Source organism: Gracilinanus agilis, chromosome 6 (assembly GCF_016433145.1).
Source record: "Gracilinanus agilis isolate LMUSP501 chromosome 6, AgileGrace, whole genome shotgun sequence".
NCBI lineage: Eukaryota > Metazoa > Chordata > Mammalia > Didelphimorphia > Didelphidae > Gracilinanus > Gracilinanus agilis.
In genome coordinates this window covers 258811347-258835271 of record NC_058135.1, presented here as the reverse complement: position 1 = coordinate 258835271, position 23925 = coordinate 258811347, and the positions used below count along the sequence as shown (strand labels likewise).

Here is a 23925-nt window from a genome sequence, read left to right as displayed (position 1 = left end):
TGATCTAAGAAAATTCTTAAAGACTGATGATGAAAACTGTTCTCCATCTCTAAAGAAAGAACTAATGAACTCTGAGTGTTGAATGAAGCATACTTTCTCCTACTTTCTTTATCTTTCTTGCTTTTTTTCACCCCTTCTACAACATGGCTAATGTAGAAATGTTTTACAGACTTCATATGTTGAATGAATAAAATATTTCTAGCCTTCTCAATGGATAGAAGAAGGGCATGGGGGAAAGTGAGAAATGAGAAACAACTTTTAAATAATGTAATTTAATTTAAATTTTAAAGAAAAGAGCAAAAAGTGGTGGCTATATGAATGTTATATACTGTTTCTGCTCACTTTGCTCTCTATCAATTCACAAAAGTCCTCCCGGATTTCTCTGGTTTTCCCATTCATTCCTCTAAACTCCTTTTTTTCTTTTAAGAATATCATTGTCCTGCTAGTCCTCTTTAAGGAGAGGGCCTATTTCTTTTTAATATTTGTGTTCTCAGTGTCAAATTCATAACAGTGCTTAATAAATGTTGATTTCATATAATTAAAGGTAGTTGCCAGCCCCCTTTTCAGTTTCATTCCTTCCATCCCTCTTCTCAAATTTTCTGTTCCAAAGTCTGTAATGACAGTAATCACTTTCCTACATCCATTACTCCTTCTCCCACCTTGGAGACTTTGGGTACCTATGCTCCCTTCTCTCTGGCAGATCTATCTACTTCCCCCCCTCCTGCCAAGCATAGCTTCTGGGGTACCTCCTAAATGGACTTATTGTAATTTAATTTGTTAATTCTCTCTTGTTTTGAAGTTATTTTGATTATTCAGTTTTACATTTTGTACCTTCCCAGTAAGTTAGTCAGTCAACACACATTTATAAAGTCAATTCCTTGAATAGGAATTGTTTTTCCTCTTTGTCTTTGTATCTTGGATGCCTAAACAGTGCCTGGAACAGAATAAATACTTATTGTTGAATATAAATGTTATAGTATGCCTCAGACACTTCCCAGATGTGTGAACCTGGGCACATGACTTGACCCCCATTGCCCACCCTTACCACTCTTCCACCAAGGAGCCAATACAAAGAAGTTAAAGGTTAAAAAATAAATAAATAAATGTTATAGTGTGAATTAAAGGGTCAAAAGAAAAAACCTGAAAATGAGCAGGAAGAAGGCCACATTGTCTTTTATATCACAAAACTAATATCTAAAGTCAACGTTTAAAACTAGAAACATGATCTTAAGATCTTTTGACTGTTAAAAAAAAACCATTGAAACAAGAAACATTTGCAACGTAGTATGGAAAAGCTTAATTTTTACTTTTTTTTTTAATAAGCTGACCAAGTAACAATTTATAACATGCTTAATTTACACCAACCATGACTGAAATTAATTATAATCCCAAAAAACCCTAAATGAACAGACACAAACATAAACTAACTTACCTTCCTTTTTCAACCATTTCACAATGTTTCCTTCTTCCATTGTAGGAGACAAGGAAGGCATTAAGATTTTAATAGGATCAACTGAAATTTAAAAAAAGGGAAAGATTAGTAACTAAATTTGCATATCCTGAGACCTAGATTCAAATCCATATCCAATTATCTATCATCTCAAGTTAAGGATTTACTTGAGAAAGAGAACCTTATAATTGGGGAGGGGGGAGTGCCATAGGAATTTAATCTTAAATGTATTTATTTATTTATATTTATGTCATTTATTTAGTTTTGAAATCAATATTGTAGAGAGGAAGGAGTATAGTAGAAATAAAGTGAGGCTTAAGGATCTTTAGGAAAGCCTAATTTCAAGTTGTTGAATATATACTGGCCTCTTGCCGATAGGTAAGTGCCCAGGCATCTCTCTAAGATTAAGTTGAGGGCAGGTAGGCAATGGTGGAGGGAGTTGCTCTCAACACCAATGAAATGGACTCCCCTCCATGGGGGGGCCTTCCTCGATTTTTCCTGAAATCACAAACACATCTGAGGAGTACTAAGGTCACCCTTAACATATCTTCCTGATGAAAATGCTATAAAACTCTTCATTGTTTATACACTGTATCCTGCACAGAACAACTAGGTTCCTGTTTCCAGGAACACCAAAGGGGAATCAGGAGAACTATTAGACTCCATAAAGATGATATACCCTACTCTCCTTTTTTGGTTTAATTCTGGGCCCAGCTTGTCATTTTCTCTTGTAGGTCCCAAGTATACAAAGTGATGGATTAAGACCAATTCATTATGAGAAGGGAAATTTTTTCTTCATTAATTTTAATCTTGAACTTAAAATTTGTCATATAAAGATCAATGATCATGCTGTCCCTTAAACAAAACAATGGGATGTTGTTTCTTTATTACTCACTTGGATAAGCCAAAGTCTGTGAGAGAAAGAAAGCTAGAAACTGAGCGAGAATTCCCATGTTCATAAACATGAACTCAGTGCAGTTGTGTATAAAAACAGCCATATGGTACAAAGATCCTGGATGAGTCCAAAAAGACCTCACTTTGAGTCTGCTTTGTCAGATGACCTTGGGCAAATTTTTTAATCACAGTTAGCTTGGTTTTATCCCCTGTAAAATAAGTTTACTATGAGTACAATGCTTAGGAAACAGGGCCGTTATAATGAAAGTCATTGGCAACCTTAAAGTGCTAGAAAATGGTGAGTTATGATTTTGAAGAGTTAAAAACAAAAGGTTTCATGGTCAATCCTGGCTAGGCCACTTACTCCCTGTGATAGGATAAGTCATTTAAACTTCTGGGGACCTCAGATTTCCTATCTAGAAAATCAGGGGGTTGAGCCTGAAGACCTCCAAGGTCCCTCCAAGCTCCACTCCTTTGATGTAAGGATCCTGGGACCTATTCAGGTTTCCTTGCAGACATGGATTAACTGGGCAACTCTCTTATTGCCACACAGAGACATGGACCTTTTCTGCTAATTGCCAATATTCCTGATGTGCCCACTCAACCACCTTCCAACACAATCTCTCTGTCCCCATTTCAGAAATCTTTTGTGCCTGAGGGAGCATTTACTTCAAGGTCACTAGTCATTAACATAAAAGATAATTAACAAATTAGGAGGTGAGAGCAGCAGGACTTCAGGGCAGAAAATCTAAGGCTTCAATAAGGTTATTTCTGAAAAAACATTCTCCTAGGAATTGTAAACTATCAACATTTATTCAACCGTCATTTATTAAGGGCCAAAAGATGATGTTGGCATAGAGCTGGGAAGGTGAAGAGAGCTCAGCTCCAAAGACTTTTCTTGTAAGCACTCCTAGACCAAGCACATACTTCTGGCCATGTCACCCACCATGCTCCCATCCTCCACCTGTTCCCCCAGATGTCCTGTCTTCCTCCATAAAATAGAAGCCACTGAAGAGCACGGGCTACCTGGCTTGCTTGTATTTGAATCTTCAGTGCTCTACACAGGGCCTACTGCAAAGTGCTTAATAAACTTTGTTTTCAGTCATTCATCTGGTTCAATGGTTCCCAAACTTTTTTGGCCTACCGCCACCTTTCCAGAAAAAAAAAATATTACTTAGCGCCCCCTGGAAATTAATTTTTTAAATTTTAATAGCAATTAATAGGAAACATATGTATTAATGTTTCTACCTTTTTCGTAAAATATAGTAAAGAAAGGTGTAAATTAGAAACATTGAACTTTGAAATTATGAAACTATTTATTGAACTCAGAATAGAATGTAATACAAAAATTGTAAAAAATTCGAAATCATCTTAATGAGAAGGATGAACCTGGTGTGCTCCTACCAATTTAGTAATCCTCGGCTCTATTTTCATCAGCAGTAATCTTAAATCACAGTTATTCACTGCCCCCAAATGCACCTGTGGCTATCACGGCCTCCCTGGATCACTGCAGCACTCACCAGGGGGTGGTGGCACCCACTTTGGGAATCACTGATCTAGTCCAAATACCTTGATTTACAGATAAAGAAACCAAGGATCAGAGCTTAAGGGACTTACCCCAAGGTCACATAGGTAGTAAATGGTAAAGCTAGGATTAGAAAACTGGTCTTCTCCTCTAAACCCAGTGACCTTCACACTGTGGCACAGCCTACCCTCACTGTCTCTGAGGGGTTTCTATTATTCAAGGGGGTCTGTGGATAGGTGGAGGAACACAGATCAGATGACCTTCCTCTAAGAGAGGAAGGTAGGGGTCCTTTCAGGCAGAGGTAAGGAAAGGGTCCATTCCAAGGATAGAGGATATCCTAATGCAAAGACCCAGAGATGGAAATGATATGTTACATATAGCAAACATGCCAGGCTTTTTATAACTTTTAAGTGACTGAAAGAAAGTAATGTTTAACATCCTTAAAGACAGGTTGGAGCCAAAGAACAATGAAGCTTTATCCCTGAGTCAACAGAAAATTACTGAGTTTCTTAAACAGACAGTGCCAATATTAGCTCCAAGCTTTAAAAGTATTAAAGAGGAAAGTAATGAGAGGCAGAGACCAATTAGGAAACTGTTACAATTGAACAAGCAAGGAATGAGGAGAGCCTGAACAAGGACAGTGGCATTAGAGGAAAGACGTGGAGGAGGGAGAACTGACAAGGTTTCACAACTGGCTGGATGAGGAGGGTAGAGGAGATGGACTAGTGAAGAAAAATCTGAGGTTATACCTAGGTGATCAGAAACATGACAGCATCTTCATCAAAAATAGGGAAAATAGGGTGAAGGGGTTTGGGGACAAAGCAAATCAATTCTGTTCTGGACATGTTGAGTCTGAGTTACTGCCAGTTCAGGAAGGCTAAGGCTAGATCTAATGATCTGTGAACATCACAGAAAGAGAATGTAGAGAGAAAAGAGAAGATAGGACCTGAGGTACACACAGGCATAGTGAGTGAGTCAAGGATAATGATCCATTAAAAAGAGACTAAGGAAAGGCCTAGTCCAAGTCCCTAATTTTAGAAAGGGCAGTCAGAATTAGAATTCCAAATCTGATACAAATTTTTTTTTTCATCTAAGGTTTTAATTATAACATCTGCATTCCAGTTTATGTCAACTGTGTTTAAAGCTGATGGTCTTAAGATATAGCCCTTCAAATATTTTCATAATTTTGTTTCACCTGCTATGGCAAATTATATTTCATGATTTTGTCTGAGTAATCACCTCTCGTCTAAGAGAGATTTTCCTATTTCCATTACTGCTGACATTGAGAACTATATTGAGATCTTTAATTTACTACTGAATGTATGGCTTCCAATTTGACCATTAATCAGTTCCAAATAATTTTCATTTTTATTTAATAAAAAAGAACATAACCATTCCTCATGTGGCCATCCTTCATGGATGAATTGAAATTGCTTCTCTGAATTCACCAGTAATGAAACTTTTAAATCCTATAATAGATCATCATCGTCTGCTTTTTAAAACTAGAGTGACAGAATTCAAAGAGAGGAATGGGAAAGCCTGCCTTCTGAAAAATTAAGAGTTTTTCCTATAGTTAGTAAAAACTGCATAGGAAAAACATATCTGACTAATGTCTCAAGAACTATATCTCAGAATTACAGTGCTACATGAAAAGTAATCGATTAACTACAGTAGGTCTTTCATCTGACCTCATTTTTTTTTAATCGGCTGATTATACAAAATTCTTTTACCAAAGTGTTTTTTCCTAATATGAAAATTATGCAATTAGTTTGAGCAATTAGTCAAAGCACAATACACACTATTCATTTCTCTCCCTAAGCAGGCAATACACTATATTCAGAGAATATAATAAACTTTTTTGGACTTTCCTAGAATTTAAATAATAATTTATCATTTAATTACTAATCAAATAATTAAATGATAATAATTTAAATAAATAACATTATTTGGTTTCAGTTTTCAAAATAAAATTTGGTCTTCTTTCACCACTCCATTAAGCTGTGCTTTTTTAGTTCTCTTCTCTTGCTTAACTGTCATTGCTAAATATGGCACCAATTAAATCTTCTACTAATTGTTCTTGTTCAAACTTAGGGGAAGTGGGGGAGATGTAGTTCTCCTTCCTAGTAGTCCTGGGTATTGTTTCAATCCTAATCCATACAAAGTTAGATTATATTATAAAATATAATGTATTGTTTTCATCATCAAGGGTTTAACTCCTTTAATATGTACTTAGCAAGAGATCTCACTGGCTTTAAAGACAATCAAAAGATATCCTTTAAAGTTGTATGTAACCTATCTAATTTTGATATGTGGTAGCTTATGCATAAAGAAAACTATCAACATAGGCCACTTATAACACGTGACAAATTAAGTCTCTTCTCTGAGTATTTGCTTTTGTTTCATCAGCCACAATGCTACAAAGGGCAGGGCATAAGTCCAGAGGCTGAATGACCCTGGAGTTTTACAGCAGCTTTTTGGGGCATTTTCTGCATTCTTTCCAAAAGCTATTTGTGAATTTCTAGAGCAAGAGTCTCTAGTCAGCTTCAATAAAACTTCAATTTTATTTTCTCTACAGTGGATTTCTGTCCCCCAGATAATAAAATACTCCAGGCCTAACAGTTGTTTTAAATCTCTGGGCTAGTGCTTAGTCACAACACTAAAGGGTCTCAGACCAAAAAAGACTCCTATTATTAACAACTTTTAAAAATACAAATACAAAACAAATGACTGTAGTTAATGTAAAGCAGATCTAAGCTTCATTAATCTGATAAATGTAATTAAGGAAATGCAGTGGCTGGCTTGGTACTGCTTGTGTTTCAAGCTCAATTCTCAGTTTCTCAACTATAACCCAAGAATACAAGAACCATGAAATGAAGACACACCAATGCTGAGGTAAATTACCAAAGCTTTTTCAGCTTAGCTCCCTATCTTACTATTAATTTGACTCTTCTATAATCATTATGGGAAAGATGCCACTCATTTAATCATCTTCAACACAAGAACACATTCAATAAAACGGAACAGTTAAACCAATCGTAAAAGTAAAATAATTCTGCCATCAGCCCATTAGCTGAAAAAAAGTAGAAATGGTGGAAAATTTCAAATCAATGCTTTGAGAGCATGGATCCTTAATACTTAAAAAAAAGTGAGCTCTTGAGAAAAATATCTAAGGCAAATGGTTAACCTTTGAGAAAACAATAGTTTTTTCATGGAAGTCTTCTCTGTTCAAAGAATTGTTTTAAAGCAGTACTCAGGGTTTCTATGTACCAAGTTAAAATCTGCTAAGAGTTTCGCTTTTAAAGTATTAATACAAAAGATTTATTTTGAAGTTCAAGAGCCTCAGACACAAAATAAAGGATAGCTATCATCTATGTTTCTGGAATGGGACTAAAATAATTATTATTAATTTCTGCCAATTCCATATCAATCCTAAAGAAAAGAACCTAGTGTAGTTTTTTAGTGTAGGGGACTCCAGACAGGTGAAGAACTCCATCTACCCAGGCAAACAAGCAACTGTTCTGAAACTTGAGTCAGAGATTTGGCTGGAGTACCGCAACTGGAGTGTGCCAAAAAACAAGAACTGAGCTCCTCTGGCCATTACCTCAGCTGTCTCTCAAATACAAAATAAATCCAAAGGGCGGTTGAGAAAAGAGGTTTTTGTGAGCTTTAAAACACTAAAGAAATGAGTTATTATTATCACCAACAAGTATTTATTTAAATGCCTGCTACATTTGGATGCTGGGGATACAAAGACATAAGTAAAATATTCCTGTGGTTCAAAAAAAAACCAAACTTCTATGGGGATGGAGGAAGACAAAAGGATCTATTTGCAAAAGATGTACAAGGTAAGGGGAATAAAGCCATTATAGGGTATGTGCATATATTAGACGACAGGACAAAATGGAATAATGTATAACAAAGGCTAAAGAGTAGGATGGAGCCAGATGTGAAAGACTTTAAAATGATGAAAAGAGGAATCTAAATTTGATCTAAGGAGTCAATGGAGTTTATTGAGCAGGGGTGTGACCTTCCTCCCTCAGACCCAGATGCAAACAGTCCAGGACCCTGAAAATAGCAGTGTCCCCCCAAACTACTAGACCCACTTACAGCCCAGTCCCTAAAGCCATCATTGAGGGGAAAAGTCAGAGTGAGAGAGGAAGCATCTTCCTCACCACCACTGGCAACAGAAAAGAAACAAGAGCCCTGAGATGGGCAATGCCACTTCTTCCCTGTCCACCTCCTTCCCACCCCCGACCATCCTGAAGATTCCAGCCCAGTCTTTTATCCTGAGAATACTGCCCTACCCAGGGCAGGGAGGCAAACCTCACTAAAGCAGAAGGCCCTCTGAGGGTTAAAAAGTAGCCAGCACCTGCCAGTCAAAACACCACCACCACCTGATGGGAGATGGCCCAGTACCCACACTCCCAAAGCCTTTAGGAATCGAGATGCTTATCCTACCTAAACTAATTTACTTATTCAGTGCCATACCTATCAAACTACCAAAACAATTTTTTATAGAATTAGAAAAAAAATAACAAAGTTCATCTGGAAGAACAAAAGACCAAAAATATCAAGGGAACTAATAGAAAGGAAAAATAAAGTGGAGTATGGGGGCCTAGCAGTACCAGATCTTAAACAGTACTACAAAGCAGTCATCATCAAAACAATATGGTACTGGCTAAGAGACAGAAGGGTGGATCAATGGAATAGACTAGGCCCTAGTCACTAGAGGGAAATGACCTCAGCAAGCTAGTGTTCAAAAAACCCAAAGATCCCAGCTTTTGGAATAAGAACTCATTATTTGACAAAAACTACTGGGAAAACTGTTAAACAGTATGGAAAAATTAGGTTTAGATCAATATCTTACACCCTATGCCAAGATAAATTCAAAATGGGGCAAATGACTTAAATATAAAGAGAGAAATCATAAATAAATTAGGTGAACATAGACTAGTATGTATATATATCTGATCTGTGGGAAAGGAAGGAATTTAAGACCAAGCAAGAGATATGGAACATTACAAAATGTAAAATGAATTTTGATTATATTAAATTTAAAAGTTTTTGTACAAACAAAACGAATGCAACCAAAATTAGAAGGGAAGCAACAAACTGGGAAAAAAAATTTTATAACACAATTCTCTGATGAAGGTTTAATCACTCAAATTTATAAGGAGCTAATACACTGCTGGTGGAGGTGTGAACTGATCCAACCATTCTGGAAGGCAATTTGGAATTATGCCCAAAGGGCTTTAAAAGAATGCCTGCCCTTTGATCCAGCCATACCACTGCTGGGTTTGTACCCCAAAGGGATAATAAAAAGGGGCTGTACAAAAATATTCATGGCTGCACTCTTTGTGGTGGCAAAAAATTGGAAAATGAGGGGGTATCCATTGATTGGGGAATGGCTGAATAAATTGTGTTATCTGATGGTGAGGGAATACTATAGTGCTGAAAGGAATGATGAACTGGAGGTTTTCTATAAGAACTGGAAGAACCTCCATGAACTTATGCAGAGTGAGCACAACCCGGAGAACACTGTATATAGAAAGTGAAACACTGTGGCACAACTGAATATAATAGACTCTGCTACTAGTAGCAATGCAATGATCCAGGACAATTCTGAGGGACTTATGAGAAAGAACGCTACCCACATCCAGAGAAAGAACTGTTAAGTAGAAACTCAGAAGAAAAACATATGACATCACTTTTTTTATATGGGCACATGATTTGGATTTTTGGTTTCAAAAGATTAATCTACTGCAAAAATGAATAATATGGAAATAGGTATCAAGTGATAACAGTTGTATAACCCAATGGAATTGCCTGTCGGCTCCAGGAGGGGGGAGGGAAGAGGAGAGGGAAAGAAACATGGAAACATTTTTTAAAAATAAAAAAATTAAAAAAATATTTTTTAAAGAATAGCAATACTTTCAGTCTAGAGCCTGCAACTACAATTCTAAGATGCAATCCCTGTTGAGATTCATCCTGGAAACTATTCCTGTAGTCACATCTATTGAAGACTCAGAAAAGAAAGTTCCTGTCATTAAAATCCTTGGCACTGTCAAATGGTTCAACATCAGAGACCAGTATGATTTTATCAATGAAAATGGCATCAAAGAAATGCTTTCCCTCTTTACTTTAGGATTACAAGACCTTTCCATCTGACTTGCAGTTGATATCTTTCCTATATGCTGTCTCCTCCATCAGAATTCAAGCTCCTAGAGAACAGCACTGTACTAGTTTTCTAGCTGTATCTCCAGCGCTTAGCATAGTACCTAATATACAGCAGGCACTTAATGTTTATTGACTATTGGCATGATATTTGTGGGGGTCTTCCCTCCACCATCATCTTGGGAGAGAGTTTTCTATCTTCTAGGGAGATATAAACAGTCTAGCTGTCTAGTGTTAGAGTTACAATCCCACACAGTGAAAGGAGGCTCCATCTCCTGGGTCATATAAAAAGCAAGAGGAGCAGGGCAAAATATCAAAGATGGAAGCCTGGTTCTTGGGCAAGTCCCTTCCGTCTCTGAGCCTCAGTTTCCTCTGGTGAAATAAGAGGCTGAGAAATGTTACTAAATTGTACATATCCTTTGATTTAACAATATTACCACTAGGCCTGTATCCCAAAAAGACCAAAGGAAGAGGAACCCATGTTTACAAAATGGAAAACAAGGTGTTCATCAATTGAAAAATGGTCAAATTATGAATATAAGTAAATACTAAAGAGCTATAAGAAATGAAGAGACAATTTCAGAGAGAACAAGCAAGCCTTATATGGACAGATGCGTGGTGAAGTAAGCAGAATCGGTACAATTTATACAGTTATTCTTCCCTTCCATCTTAGAATCAATATTGTGTATTGGTTCTAAGGCAGAAGAGTGATAAAGGCTAGGCAATAGCTGCCTCCCCCCCCCCCCCCCTTAAAGCCTTTACCTTCCATCTTGGAATCAATACTAAATATTAGGAATGGGGATTCAGTGACTTGCTAAGGGTCTTCCCTCTGCACCACAACCTGTTATCCATCATCCCTTTGGCAATGTCTTCATCATGAGCCAAGGAAAAATAAGATATATCATAGTTCCACGAGGAGCACTGCAAAAAAAGCTATACCATTCACAAGGGGAACTTCTTCAGTTTCCCATTAAAGTAAGAAAAGGACTTCTAGCAACTCAGTAACTGGAAGGTCCTTCACCCACCTTTAAGGCCTTTTCTTATCCTGGAAAATCCTTCCATTCCTGAAGACCCCTCTTCACACTGCTGAGTTCTTCCCAAAACCTCCATAGAGGAAGTTCTCAGGCCAACTAACCTTCATTTCCTCCACTTTCTCCACCATATCTACCAGGTACCTTCTCCCCTCATTTCCATCTTTTCTATCATTTAATGTGTAGTTTTCCCTCTTTGTTTGTATTTATACCATATTTACATATAAAAGTATCTACCAGAACCTCGGCCATACAATACACTCTTAATAAAAGGCTGAATGGACAACAGCATTGATTTTAGAGCACCTATGATGAAACATGCTGCTCACTTCCTGAGAGGGGAAAGACTAATAGCAGAATAAGAATATACACATATGCACAAAACACACACACATATATGAAATATATATTTATGTATGTATATATATATATATATATATATGTACACACTGCCAAAAAGGAATGATTTGGTTGACTGCATATGTATTTTTGATAAAAGACTAGTATTTTATCTTAAATGGGGGTGCTAGATAATAGTAGTATGTGTTTTGGTTTTTTTTATGGAGTGTTAATATAAGTAGGTTTTCTTTTCTTAAACAGTTTTTTTCCTTAAATTTGGTGGTGGTGGTAGTAGTAGTTGTTTTCAAAGAGGATCAGTGCCCTCACAGTCACAAAGTGATATCTTGACTTGCATTGTGAACTGGGAGTTCAGAAAGACAGAATGGCACAAAGTCATAGGCCTCACTCTTCCAGTCATTGCCTAGCTGACTGGTGACAGCCTGGAATACAGTGGATGACCTTGGCATCTTCGATTTTTTGATCAAGCTCTAAGTGCTCCAGAGTGCTGGCTTCAATCACTTCTATGGCCAGGGGGAGGGCGGGAGAAGGCTGTTCTTATTTGCCTCTTCTGTCAGGGAAAGTCTTCATGTGTACTTGCCCCCCCAAATGACTTATGGGTTAGAGACCTGTCACTTACCTTCACTCAACCTGGTTTAGCCCAGATGCCCAAAATATTTGACAGGGTTGTGGCCACCGCATATGCTACAACATACTATAGCAGTATTAGTAGTAGTAGAAATCACGCTTTAGGTTGTAAGCTCTCAGAGTGCGGACTGTCTTTTTATTACCTATAACCCCAGCGGTTAGCACAGCACCTGGTACAAAGCAGACTCTTGGTTTTATATAATACTTCTAAGGTTTGCAAAGCACTTTGCACATATAATTTCGTTTGACTTTCACAACTTTACTGTTAATAAGTACTGCCAGTACTGACCCCATTGTACAGGAAATGGGCGGCACAGAGGAAACGGAGGCACAGAGAATCAGAGATAGGATTTGAACTTGGGGCCGGCGCTCTAGCTACTAGACCAGAAGCTGCGGAAGGAGGTGGAAAAGGGAACGGAGAATCGTTCACTGAAGTTGCTAAAAGCCCAAAGTGAAGATGCAGAAGGGGGCGGGGCCTGGCTTCGGTGACCTCTAAGGGCGCCTCCCGTTCCAAGACGCTCGGAGAGAGCCCCTCAGATCAGCGTTGCACCAAAACCTGGAAGGGGAGGCCCGACCGAGGCCTGGTCTCAAACCTGGTCCTGCAGGTCCCGAGCTGCCTCCCCGCGGGCCAAGCCCAGGGTCCGGGAAGACCTATCCCGTCCTCCTCAGCACTCACCCCATAGCCACGCCGTGCTGTGCAACCCCCGGAAGCCCATGCTGTGGTTGAGCGAGGTCACGACCGCCTCGGGCCGCCGGCCAACGGAGGAGCCCAGAAGATAGCGCAGTACTTGACGGGCGCAGCCCAGGCGCAAGGAGGCCGCCATGTTTGCAGGGGGACGGCCGGGCGTCCTCTGGGGTCCTTAGAGCCGCCCGGCTTGCGCACGCAGGGATTGGCTCGCGCCTTGCGAATCCCCGCCCCTCTAGGGCTGACCGCCGTTCTGCCTGAATGAAAAAGCTAAACTGTCAAGTGAAAGTTCTTGAAGTAGATCCCGCAGTGCGGCTCAGCACTACCATGACTTCTTGCCTAGCTCCGGAGGACCGCAGCTGTTCTCACAGCGGCCTTGTGCAGGTAGGAGGGTTTACCTTGGTCATTATTTTTTTTTTTAAACCCTTAACTTCTGTGTATTGACTTATAGGTGGAAGAGTGGTAAGGGTAGGCAATGGGGGTCAAGTGACTTGCCCAGGGTCACACAACTGGGAAGTGTCTGAGGCCGGATTTGAACCTAGGACCTCCCGTCTCTAGGCCTGGCTCTCCATCCACTGAGCTACCCAGCTGCCCCCTGGTCATTATTTTAATAACGGGCCCCGGGGAAGAGGAGGAGAGACACGATAACGAGGCGTGACTGGCGTGGGGGAAGGGTGGTGTGGAGGGAGCTGCTTTCTGTGCGTGCGCGATCACTCAGCCCATCCTCTTTCCCCTGCCAGCTGTTTTGCCTGCCTGTCACCCCGTGATCCTCAGCCCCTCCCGATCAACTGGGTGATCTTCGACCTTCTCCCATCTCCTAGAACTGGGGAAAAATCAGGGAGGGGAATCCAAGAGACAGCGGTCTAAGTGTGTTCTGGCCGAAGGGAAGTCGGAGAAGGAAAACTGGGGACTTGAGGAGGCCAAACAGCCCAGGACAGTGGCCAGAGAAGGACTTGAAGGAGCTGGACTCGACCCCAGTCCTGCTCCTTACCCACTGCTTGGGAGGGCCGTGGGCTCTCCTACCCCTTCTGGGACCCTGCAAAATAATAGAACTGCATTCGATGGCGCCTGGTGTCCCTTACAGCTCTCAAGGTGCATGGGGGTTTAAGTGCTTAATAAGTACTTGTTGACCAGCTGAACCTGCAGTGAGCCAGAAGTATTTATTATGTCCTTAACGCTACTTAGTGCCTGTGTAAATTTGGACCAAGGACTTCTGGGCCTCAGTTTCCCCATATGTAAAATGTGGGAGTTGGCCTGATGACTTCCAAAGCCTCTCCTTTCCGGTTCTAAATATCCTGATCTATTAAACTGTAGGTCCCTGAAGGCAGATACTGTGTTACAGGGTTTATTTATTTATTTATTTATTTGTTTATTGGTCTTGGTATTTCCAGTGCCTGGCACACAGGAGGCACCTAACATTCGTTTTACTAAGTTAACTTGAATCCCATAAAATGATCACTGCCTGTGCTGCATATATGGAGGAGAAAGAGAGAACAATTTAGTCTCTGCCCTTAGGAGCTTGCACTCTAATTGGGGATAACAGTCATTCAGCCTTATTGTTGTTCAGACTTATGACCCAATGGCCTAAACTTGTCCAAAGAGTTTCTTGGCAAAGATACTGGAGTGGTTTGTCATTCCCTTCCCAGGTGGATTAAAGTAAACAAAGGTTAAGTGCCTCAGGTCACAGAGCTAGTAAACATCTAAGGCCTAATTTGAATTGTCTCCCTCCTAACTCCAGTCCTGGCCCTTTATCCACTTAGCTAGCAATTAAACAGCATTTATTATTGCTAGGGTCTGATCCTGCATGCCAGGTAATATAAGACAAAAACTAAAATAGTTCCTGCTGTCAGGAAACTTGTATTCTGTTTAATAGCTTCAACATGTATGCAGTGATGTAATGGGGAGAAGCACTAGCGACTCTGGCAATACAGGCTGGCACTTCAAATGAGTTCTTTTTTTAAAAAATACAAACATTTTATTTTCCCAATTACATGTAATAACAATTCAACAAATGTTGCAAATGAGTTTTGACTGAATGAAACAAGGGACCATAAAAGATGGGAATGAGGAAAGGGTATGTTACAGGAATGTGCCAAAGCCCAAAGAGACAAGAGATGGATTGCCGAAGACCAGCTAGTCAAGCTAGACCAAAAAATGCATGAAAAAGAGCAGTGTGTATCTTTTTTCCAGTGGTTTCAGCAGCACATGTACAGGGACAAACCTGACAATGATTTAAATAATCTAGGGTGACCTTTGGAAAGGACTGAATGGTAGTGGACTAGGGGGCAGGGTAGCATATAGCAGTATTAAGTTGAATTGATCAAGTAGAATTCATGGAAAGACCTCCATGAACTGATTTGGAGTGAGCAGAACCAGGAGAACTTTATACATAGTAATTGAAACTTTGTTGGATGATCAAATGTGATAGACTTTGTTACTAATAGCAGTGCAATGATCCAGGACAATTCTGAGGGACTTATGAAAAAGAATGCTATCCACATCTAGAGAAAGAACTGTGAGAGTAGAAACACAGAAGAAAAACATGATTTATCACTTTTTTAATGGATATATGACTGGGAATTTTGGTTTTAAAAGGTTACTCTATTATAAATATAAATAATATGGAAATAGATTTTGAGTAATAATACATATGTAACCCACTGGAATTACTTGTCAGCTCCAGAAGGGGAAAGGGAAGAGGAGAGATGTAACCATGGAAAAATATTCTAAAAAATTAAATAAAGTGGGGGAAAAAAGAGTAGAGTTCAGACTTTGAAGGGAGAAAAGTGAAGCTACCACACAGGAGTTATACCCCAATTAGAAGTTGGGGTAAGAATGAAATACAGGAGAAGTGAAGCACAAGAAGAGATAGAAAAATAAGTGATTGATAAATACATTTTGAATGTCCAACTAATTGTCTTAGGGAGTAAGACAGATGAAGGTTCTTAACCTGAGGATCCATAAACTTCTTTTTTTAATATGTTTTGATAACTATTTCAATATATTGATTTTCTTTGTAATCTTATTTTAAGTATTTTTTAAAAATTATTCTGATAAAGGATCCAGAGGCTTCATAGAACTACCAAGGAGTCTGTGACACAAAGTCAATACCCCATTTAGAGCAAGGATCTGCAAACTAAGACTGCTTTGGACCCCTGTCTATTTTTGTATGGCACAATAAAACTTTATTTACAAATGTAAAGGCCATTCTTAGTTGAGGGCCTACTAAAATTGGCAGAAGGTGTATTTGCTGACCCCTATCTTAGAATATGTGTCAGAGAGATAATAGGCTAGATTTGACAACTGGTACAATGTATGAATTAAGTGAGAATGAATGACCTCAAGGTTAAGGAATCTGGATGCCTGATAGGTTTATATCAAGTATGCATTAAAGTGTGTTTTGTTCTTCTGTGGTCTGATTAGATTAATATTAGATCAACATCTCACACCCTATACCAAGATAAATTCAAAATGGGTGAATGACTTGAATATAAAAAAGGAAACTAAGTAAATTAGATGAGCACAGAATAGTATACTTGTCAGATCTCTGGGAAAGGAAAGATTTTAAAGCCAAGCAAGAGTTAGAAAGTATTACAAAATGTAAAATAAATAATTTTGATTTATATTAAACTAAAAAAGGTTTTGTACAAACAAAACCAATGCTACCAAAATTAGAAGGGAAGCAACAAATTGGAAAAAAAATCTTTATAACAAAAAACTCAGACAAAGGTCTAATTACTCAAATATATAAGGAGCTAAATCAATTGTACAAAAAAATCAAGCCATTCCCCAATTGATAAATGTGCAAGGGACATGAATAAGCAATTGTGATAATTAGATTAGGTCTATACTTCCCGTCTTTAGATTTAATCACCAAAGGTGAGAACACCTCTAATTCTGGGAGGTCCATAACCCACCTGTGCTAGAGTGGGTGACAAATCAGAATCAATTGACTGCCCCCTAGGCAATACTATGAGAATCAGTACTATGAGTCTATTGTGATTGGGCATGCAAATTAGGAGGGAGGCACAGGAAGTGACACATAAGTGACCCCTTTAAAAGGAGAAGGTCCTCAGTCAGCTGGGAGCTTCTGGTGAAGAGGGAGGCTGATGAAGGAGCTCTTCTGGTCCTGGAGAAGTGCTGGTTGGAACACTGATACCATGGTGAGACTACTTTAAATATCTTCTTTTGAATTCCACATGGTGAATTTAAAGACTGAATCTTCCTGAACTTCTCTTAAGAAACTTCTTTTAATAGACTCTTTGAATGAATTTTTCCTTCATTCACCTCTGGGCCTCTGGCCCTCTGACTCTTGGCTGTGGGTTAATTAGATCTACTGGATTAATTAGAGGATCATAGTAAATTACCTACTGAGTTAGATTCTTATTTCTTTTCTCCTTAATTATAAATTAACTTCTATAAAAGTCAATTTTGACTTGAGATTATTCTTAATTGAGGATTGATAATAGTTCAGTCCTCTGGCGACCATCTTTTAATATATTGAAACCAAAAAAATTCTTTTTCCCCCTTACACAATTTTCAGATAAAGATATCAAAACTATCAACAAACACATGAAAAAGTGTTCTAAATCTCTTATAATTAGAGAAATGCAAATCAAAACAACTCTGAGGTACCACCTCACATCTAGTAGATTAGCTAACATGACAGCAAAGGAAAGTGGTGAATGTTGGAGGGATGTGGCAGAATTGGGACATTAATGCATTGCTGGTGGAGTTGTGAATTAATCCAACTTTTCTGAATGGCAATTTGGAACTATGCCCAAAGGGCTGTAAAAGACTGCCCTTTGATCCAGCCATACCACTGCTTAGTTTATACCCCAAAGAGATAATAAGGAAAATGACTTGTACAAAAATATTTATAGCCATGCTCTTTGTGGTAGCAAAAAATTAGAAAATTAAGGATAAGTCCTTCAATTGGGGAATGGCTGAACAAATTGTGGTATCTGTTGGTGATGGAATACTATGAGGAATTCCATGTGAAATGGAATGACCTCCAGGAATTGATGCAGAGTGAAAGGAGCAGATTCAGGAGGAAGTTGTATACAGAAACTGATAAACTGTGGTACAATCGAACATAATGGACTTCTCTACTAGCAGCAATGCAAGGATCCAGAACAATTCTGAGGGACTTATGAGAAAGAAAACTAGCCACATTCAGTGGAAGAACTGTGGGAGTAGAAACACAAAAGAAAAACAACTACTTGAATACATGGGCTGATGGGGATATTATTGGGGATGTAGTTGCTAAACGATAACTTTAGTCCAACTATCAATAATATGGAATTAGGTCTTAATCAATGGTACATGTAAAACCCATTGGAATTGTGTGTCGGCTATAGGGGTTTGGGGGCAGTTTGGGGAAGAGGGAAAGAACATGAAACATGTAACTATGGGAAAATATTTTTTAAAAAAAGGCAAAAGATAGTCTCTACTTTTCAAGGAGTCCACAGTGTAAAAAAGGAGGACAATAAACACACAAATATGTACAAATGTGCTATATACAGGGCACATAGGCAGTAATTATGAAGGGGAAAGCACTGGAATTCATTTAATTCAATAAACATTTATTAAGCACCTACTATGTACCAAACCCAGCGGTAAGCTCTGGGATACATCTAAGAAAAAGACAGCCCCTGACCTCAAGGAGCTGACGGTGGGGGAGGCCAGCACACTAGGAAGCTATAAGTGGGTGGCTAGAAGGAATGGCCCTGAGGTAAGAGGGAGTTCCAACCAAGCAGAACTACAGATGGGAAGTGGACAGTGAGCTGGACAGACCAGCAGACCCTGGTGTCTATAAAGGAAACCTTTGGAAGGATTTGAGTGCTCCACCCTCCAGCCCTCCAATTAGAGGAGAGAGGAGACTGAGGGAGTCAGAAAGGTATTGAGTAAAAGGCCTGATGATGAGATTTCAGAATTCTGTGCCAAGGATATTATGTCTTGTGGAGCACTAACTGAGCAGAGCAACAGATGGGAGGTGAGGAATTCCAATGAAGAGGAGTTAGGAAAGGCTTCTTATAGTAGATGAGATTAAATGAAGCCAGGGAAGGTGATCAGTGGATATGAGGAGGGAGAATGTTCCCTGTTTAGAGACAGCCAAAGAGAATGTCCAGAGCCAAGGGATGGAAGAACTGGGAGACCAGTGTCATCCTCAAAGAGTACAGGCCAGAGAGAAACCTGGAAAGGCAGGTAATGGTATTAACAATAGGCCCAGGCTTTAGTTCTGATATCTTAAATCGTTAGACTATTGAAGATTTATTTGTATCCTATCAGATTCTATTCCGTTGATGACATTATCTTCTTTCAATTGTACCTCACTACAGGGAGACCACAAGGGAGCATGACTTAAGGGAGCTCCTGTCATGTCATATTCCCAGAACTAGCTAATCTCTCAGTATATTCTTGATCCCTGTGGCATGACACTCAGCTATGTCAAGTATGACAGTTACCTGAAGCAGAAGTCCCAATGAACTTGTTTCATGTATTTCTAGTTAATCCTAAGAGGGACACTCCAGAGGCCTGCATTGGTGGGCCTACTAAATGTTATATATATGCCATGCCTATGGAAGGAACTTAATAAATGGCTATTTGCTGGAAGCCAGCCAACAGTTTCTAGTTATCTTGAGAGGATGGTTTAGCTGAGAGGGAGGAAGAGAGAGTCAGAGACAGAGTTCATTTCCAGAAGCTGTTCTCTGCCACTTTCTGTAGAATCTTTATTTTTATACCTTTCTCTCACAATCACACAAATGCTGGGAAAATTTACATTTCAAATTCAAAACAGAGAAAAAATCAAGATTATATTGGTTACATAAAAAATTGTCACACAAAACATATTTCTGCATATACCTAGCCTAAACAGTCTTCAAGGCTACCAAGATGTTATGTTATCTAAGTTTTATTTTTATAAAAAGAACCTTCAACATATTTAAAAAGTGGATTAGAGTATGAGAACCCCCAGATTTGGGGGGACAAGTCTAACGTAGGAAAGTGGGAAAGTGTGAGAATATTTTGGTTTCATGGGGTTAAATTCAGCGTGAGAAAGGATTGAGGCAAAATTTTTATTTTGCCAATCTGTGACCTTCAGACTTTGAGAAAGAGAAAAGAGCAGCTTCTGCTATTTCACTGAGGGTATAACTATTAAGTCATTATATGCTGATTTATTATAGAGTATTAAGGAGAAATCCAAAATGGGAATTCTATAAATGGACCTCTATAAAGAAATTTTATATCTATACTACAAAACTTGAGGCTATCCTAAAAATATAGATTGTAGTAATTTTAACAATAAAAAATGTTGATCAGAAGAGAGTCACACAGAGGGGTCTGATTGGGTATCCGTCCATCCTGTGGCCTGATTTTCAGACAATAGGGGTCAATGTAAGGCTTTGCCATTTACATTGACACAGTGGATCCTGATGGAGACCCATATTTCTCTGAGGAGCTCCCCAACAGCTATTGAACTGATAGATACACTGAGGTACTAGGTAGTAAAAGAAATTATGCCTTCTGTCCAGGAGTTTATGTAATTTTTGAGGAAGATATGTAAATCATGGTGGAGAAACCATGTCTTACTCTTGCATCACTAATATCCATTATAGAAGATTTTAAATAAATGAGAATTGATGATACCACAATAATAAGGTAAATGTGTAATAAATGCCAAATGAGAGCTATATGGATGAAAAGGGTTGCATTCGTTTCTAGCTGATATCATTGGTGAAGGTTAAGGTAGGAGGTACACGGTGAGTGGAATTTTGAAGAAGAGGCAGGACTTTGATTTTGACAAGTGTATTCTTAATAGGGGCATCATTATTAGCAAAGCTAAAGAGGCAGGAAACACAAATAATGTTCCAGGACCATGTCAATATTTACAGCCAGTATGGCTGAACCAGAGTTCATGCAGGGAAGTTGGGGAACAGAACACTAGAAAGGCAACTTAAAACTGAATTGGGAAGGGTTCTTGAAGCTAGAATTAAGAGAATTTGGTGTTTAGAAATGAGAATCTAGGGAAAAGGAAGAACTTTATCAAATAAAAATTCTCATAATATTTCAAGACTTTGGGACCTGAAAGATAAAAATATTCATAACAGTTGATTGGGAATAAATGATATCTTATGTTTTGCAGTGCTTTACAGTTTTCAAAGGTTTTCTCATATAACACATTTGATGAGCAAAGGAATAATAAAAAAAGAAGAGAGAACCAGTATTAGGTCTGTTTTCCATATAATTAAACTAAAGGTCAATAGGATTTATGGATCATTGATTTAGAACAATGAGGGACTTTTTGTGTTAAGAACATTTTGTGGTAGTCAATGAAACCTATATAAACCTCTCAAATTATTGTTTTTAATGCATAAAATCCATAGGATTATGAAAGAAAATATATTGAAGTGTGGTCATCAGAATATTAAAAAAAAAGAAAAGCAAGAAATGTTCCCAGAACCCTTTCCTTATAACCCTAAGAACCCTTTCTTTATAACATTACCATAGTGTTAGAACCAGGAAAGACTAAAATTAAGATCATCTGACATCCGTTATGTTTGTCTTTTCATATTTTTTTTTGTATACCTAGTAATTTGAAGAATTGAAAAGACTACATTTTTACCAGCCATCTTTGTATTGGATCCTTCTGTTCAGTGACTATTTTCCTTGGAAAATGTAATTTCATGGTGTGAATGATCTGAGTCAAAATTCAGCAACACAGCTGCATTTTCAGTTATTTCTGTATTGTCTGATATCTGCTAATTGCTATAATTGAAAGGATTTTTAAAAATGAAAGGAAGAACAGAGTTTTTAACTTGCTATGCAAATTGGTAGTTTTCACAGATTTTGAAATTACAGAATTCTGCCAATTTAATGCACATTTACTATATAATTAGAATATTTTATTCCTAAAAGTACTGCAAATTACATGGAATATAGATAATGTCAACTAGATATTATAATGGTTAAATTGGGATTCTGACTAAATAAGAGAGTTATAAAAAAAGTGGTGGTTGATTATTATTCCTTAAGTCAGGAAAACTATTAACAGGTTTTAACAATTGTGTTTAATTGGAATATTAGTAAAAAGAGGGAAATGTGGAAGGGAAAGAGGTAAGGCGACTGCCTAGCCTACCCTAAAGGCTGATCTGGTGAAATGAGGCTTGCTTCCGACAGAATTCCAATCTCCACATAGGAATCATAGTCACTCACCAGCAAGCCAGGATCCAAGCAGGGTCCCAATGCAGAAAAACCCTCGTGCGCTAAGCTCACCAAGGCAGCAGTGAACCCAACAAGAAAGTCTCAACTCCAAGAAGCTTCAAAGCCAAAAGTCAAAGTCCCAAAGCTGAAAACTCCAGTCAAAAGGCCCAAAGCTCCAAGTTGAAGTCCAAAAGCCCCAAGGAGCTGTCCTCCAAAGAAGTACAAAGGAGAAGATCCAAGAAGCAGAGACTCCAAAGAAGAAATCTAAAAGAGAAGCCTCAAGGAAAGGCCCCTTGGACAGGAAGTTCACTACTTTTTATAGTCCTTTTCCCACATCACTTCCTGTTCCTTCCCTACTTTACAGGAACTGTTCACAGTGTTTCAATTTGCCTAGCACTGCTGGGGGGAGGGGGAGGTAGGAGATAGGGGTGGGAGGGAGAAGTGGTTTTCTGGAGTTGTCACCCACTCTAGCAAGTGACTTGTGAACTCTCATACTTAGTGACTGTTAAGGTACTAAGTAGGGTTACTTAAGTTTTTGATTGAATTAACTTAAAAGTCACTGGTTGATAGACAAACAGTTTGATTCACTCTTCACAATATTATATAAGGAGCCAATATATTTTAGTTGTAATTAACAATAATTCAGGAATTTTTATCCATTAATTTCTCGTTTATATATTAATTGGGTAATTTAACAGCTTTTAAAAGTTTATACTCTCCCATTTTCTCTAATTTTACATTTTAATTAATTTGAGGTGTACAACTTATTTAAGCAATCATAAAAATCAGTCTGTTAACTTTTACTGATAAAGGACATTTATTTGTCTGAATAGTTCATTGTTTCTTGGGATGACTACAAGTGGAATTTCATTATAAAGTACTTCTTTTAAAATTTTTTTCTTATAAAGCACTTCTAAAAGATGTTTTCTTTTCTCTGTGTGTGTGTGTGTGTGTGTGTGTGTGAGAGAGAGAGAGAGAGAGAGAGAGAGAGAGAGAGAGAGAGAGAGAGAGAGGAATTTTGCTCCAAAACATCATGGAAGTAAACTAGACAAATTACCAAGTTCCAGTACAATTTTTGTAAAAGTTATATCCAGGAATCTGAAATGACAGTCACCATGTCAACCATATTATCTCTCTGGAGTTCATTTTTCACTAAGTACCTACTGTATGCCAGGCTAGAGGTACTAGTGCTCCTCGAACACCAATACACCCCAGTCCCTTTTAGGGCTCTTCATCGACCTTTGGTGTCCTCCTGACACCTGACAGCTCTCACCTGTGGCTGCAAGAAGCTGTAGCATGTGCAGCAGACACATGCCAGTAGATGGGCAAACTATTCCCTAGGGGCCAGATCCAGGCGGTAGTTTGCCCATCACTGCCTTAAGCAATTCCCTAATCACAATGCCCCCACATCCAGATGTAGTGATCACTGGGCTAAACCATGTTGAGAATAGCCAAAGGGCCACAAACCTGTTTGTGTTTTAGGGGGAGTGTTTACCCCAAGCATGTGAAGACTTCCCCCAGCAAAGGGACAGATGAGAACAGTTTTCAATGACCTTGAAGGTAGCTGAAGCAGATGCTATGGAGCACTTAGAGCTTGGTCAAACATGGAAGGCTCCCAGATCATCCTCTCTGCCTCATTTAAATCAAACTCACACACAAGTCAAATCATCACCCTGTGATGTCATCAGTCCCCAAAATGAATAAGGGGGCAGCTAGGTGGCTCAGTGAATAGAGAGTCAGGCCTAGAGAAGGGAGGTCCTGGGTTCAAATCTGCTCTCAGATACTTCCTAGCTGTGTGACCCTGAGCAAGTCTCTTAACCCCCATTGCCTATCCTTACCACTCTTCAATACACAGTACTGATCTTAAAGCAGAAGGTAAGGGTTTAAAAAAAAACATGAAGGACGAACAACAGCAGCTATAGGTCAGACATTGGTGAAGTGCTGGGCATACAAAATTCCAAAAAAGAAAATGCCCCTGCCA

The 23925-nt window shown here is 38.8% G+C and overlaps 2 protein-coding genes across 2 annotated transcripts in view; one reads left to right on the top strand and one right to left on the bottom strand.

Annotated features, from left to right (window-relative positions):
• The window catches only part of PDHX (pyruvate dehydrogenase complex component X), an 83836-nt gene extending 70971 nt beyond the window's left edge, over positions 1-12865 (bottom strand). The window contains exons 1-2 of the mRNA XM_044682407.1: positions 12735-12865; positions 1433-1513 (exon numbers count right to left, since the gene is read on the bottom strand). Coding sequence (XP_044538342.1) covers positions 1433-1513; positions 12735-12774 — 121 coding nt within the window. The 5' untranslated portion in view covers positions 12775-12865. The remainder of the gene's footprint in view (positions 1-1432; positions 1514-12734) is intronic.
• Positions 12866-13058: 193 nt separating this feature from the next.
• Positions 13059-23925, top strand: part of LOC123251231 (APAF1 interacting protein) — a 32079-nt gene continuing 21212 nt past the window's right edge. Inside the window, exon 1 of the mRNA XM_044680439.1 lies at positions 13059-13127. Coding sequence (XP_044536374.1) covers positions 13071-13127 — 57 coding nt within the window. The 5' untranslated portion in view covers positions 13059-13070. The remainder of the gene's footprint in view (positions 13128-23925) is intronic.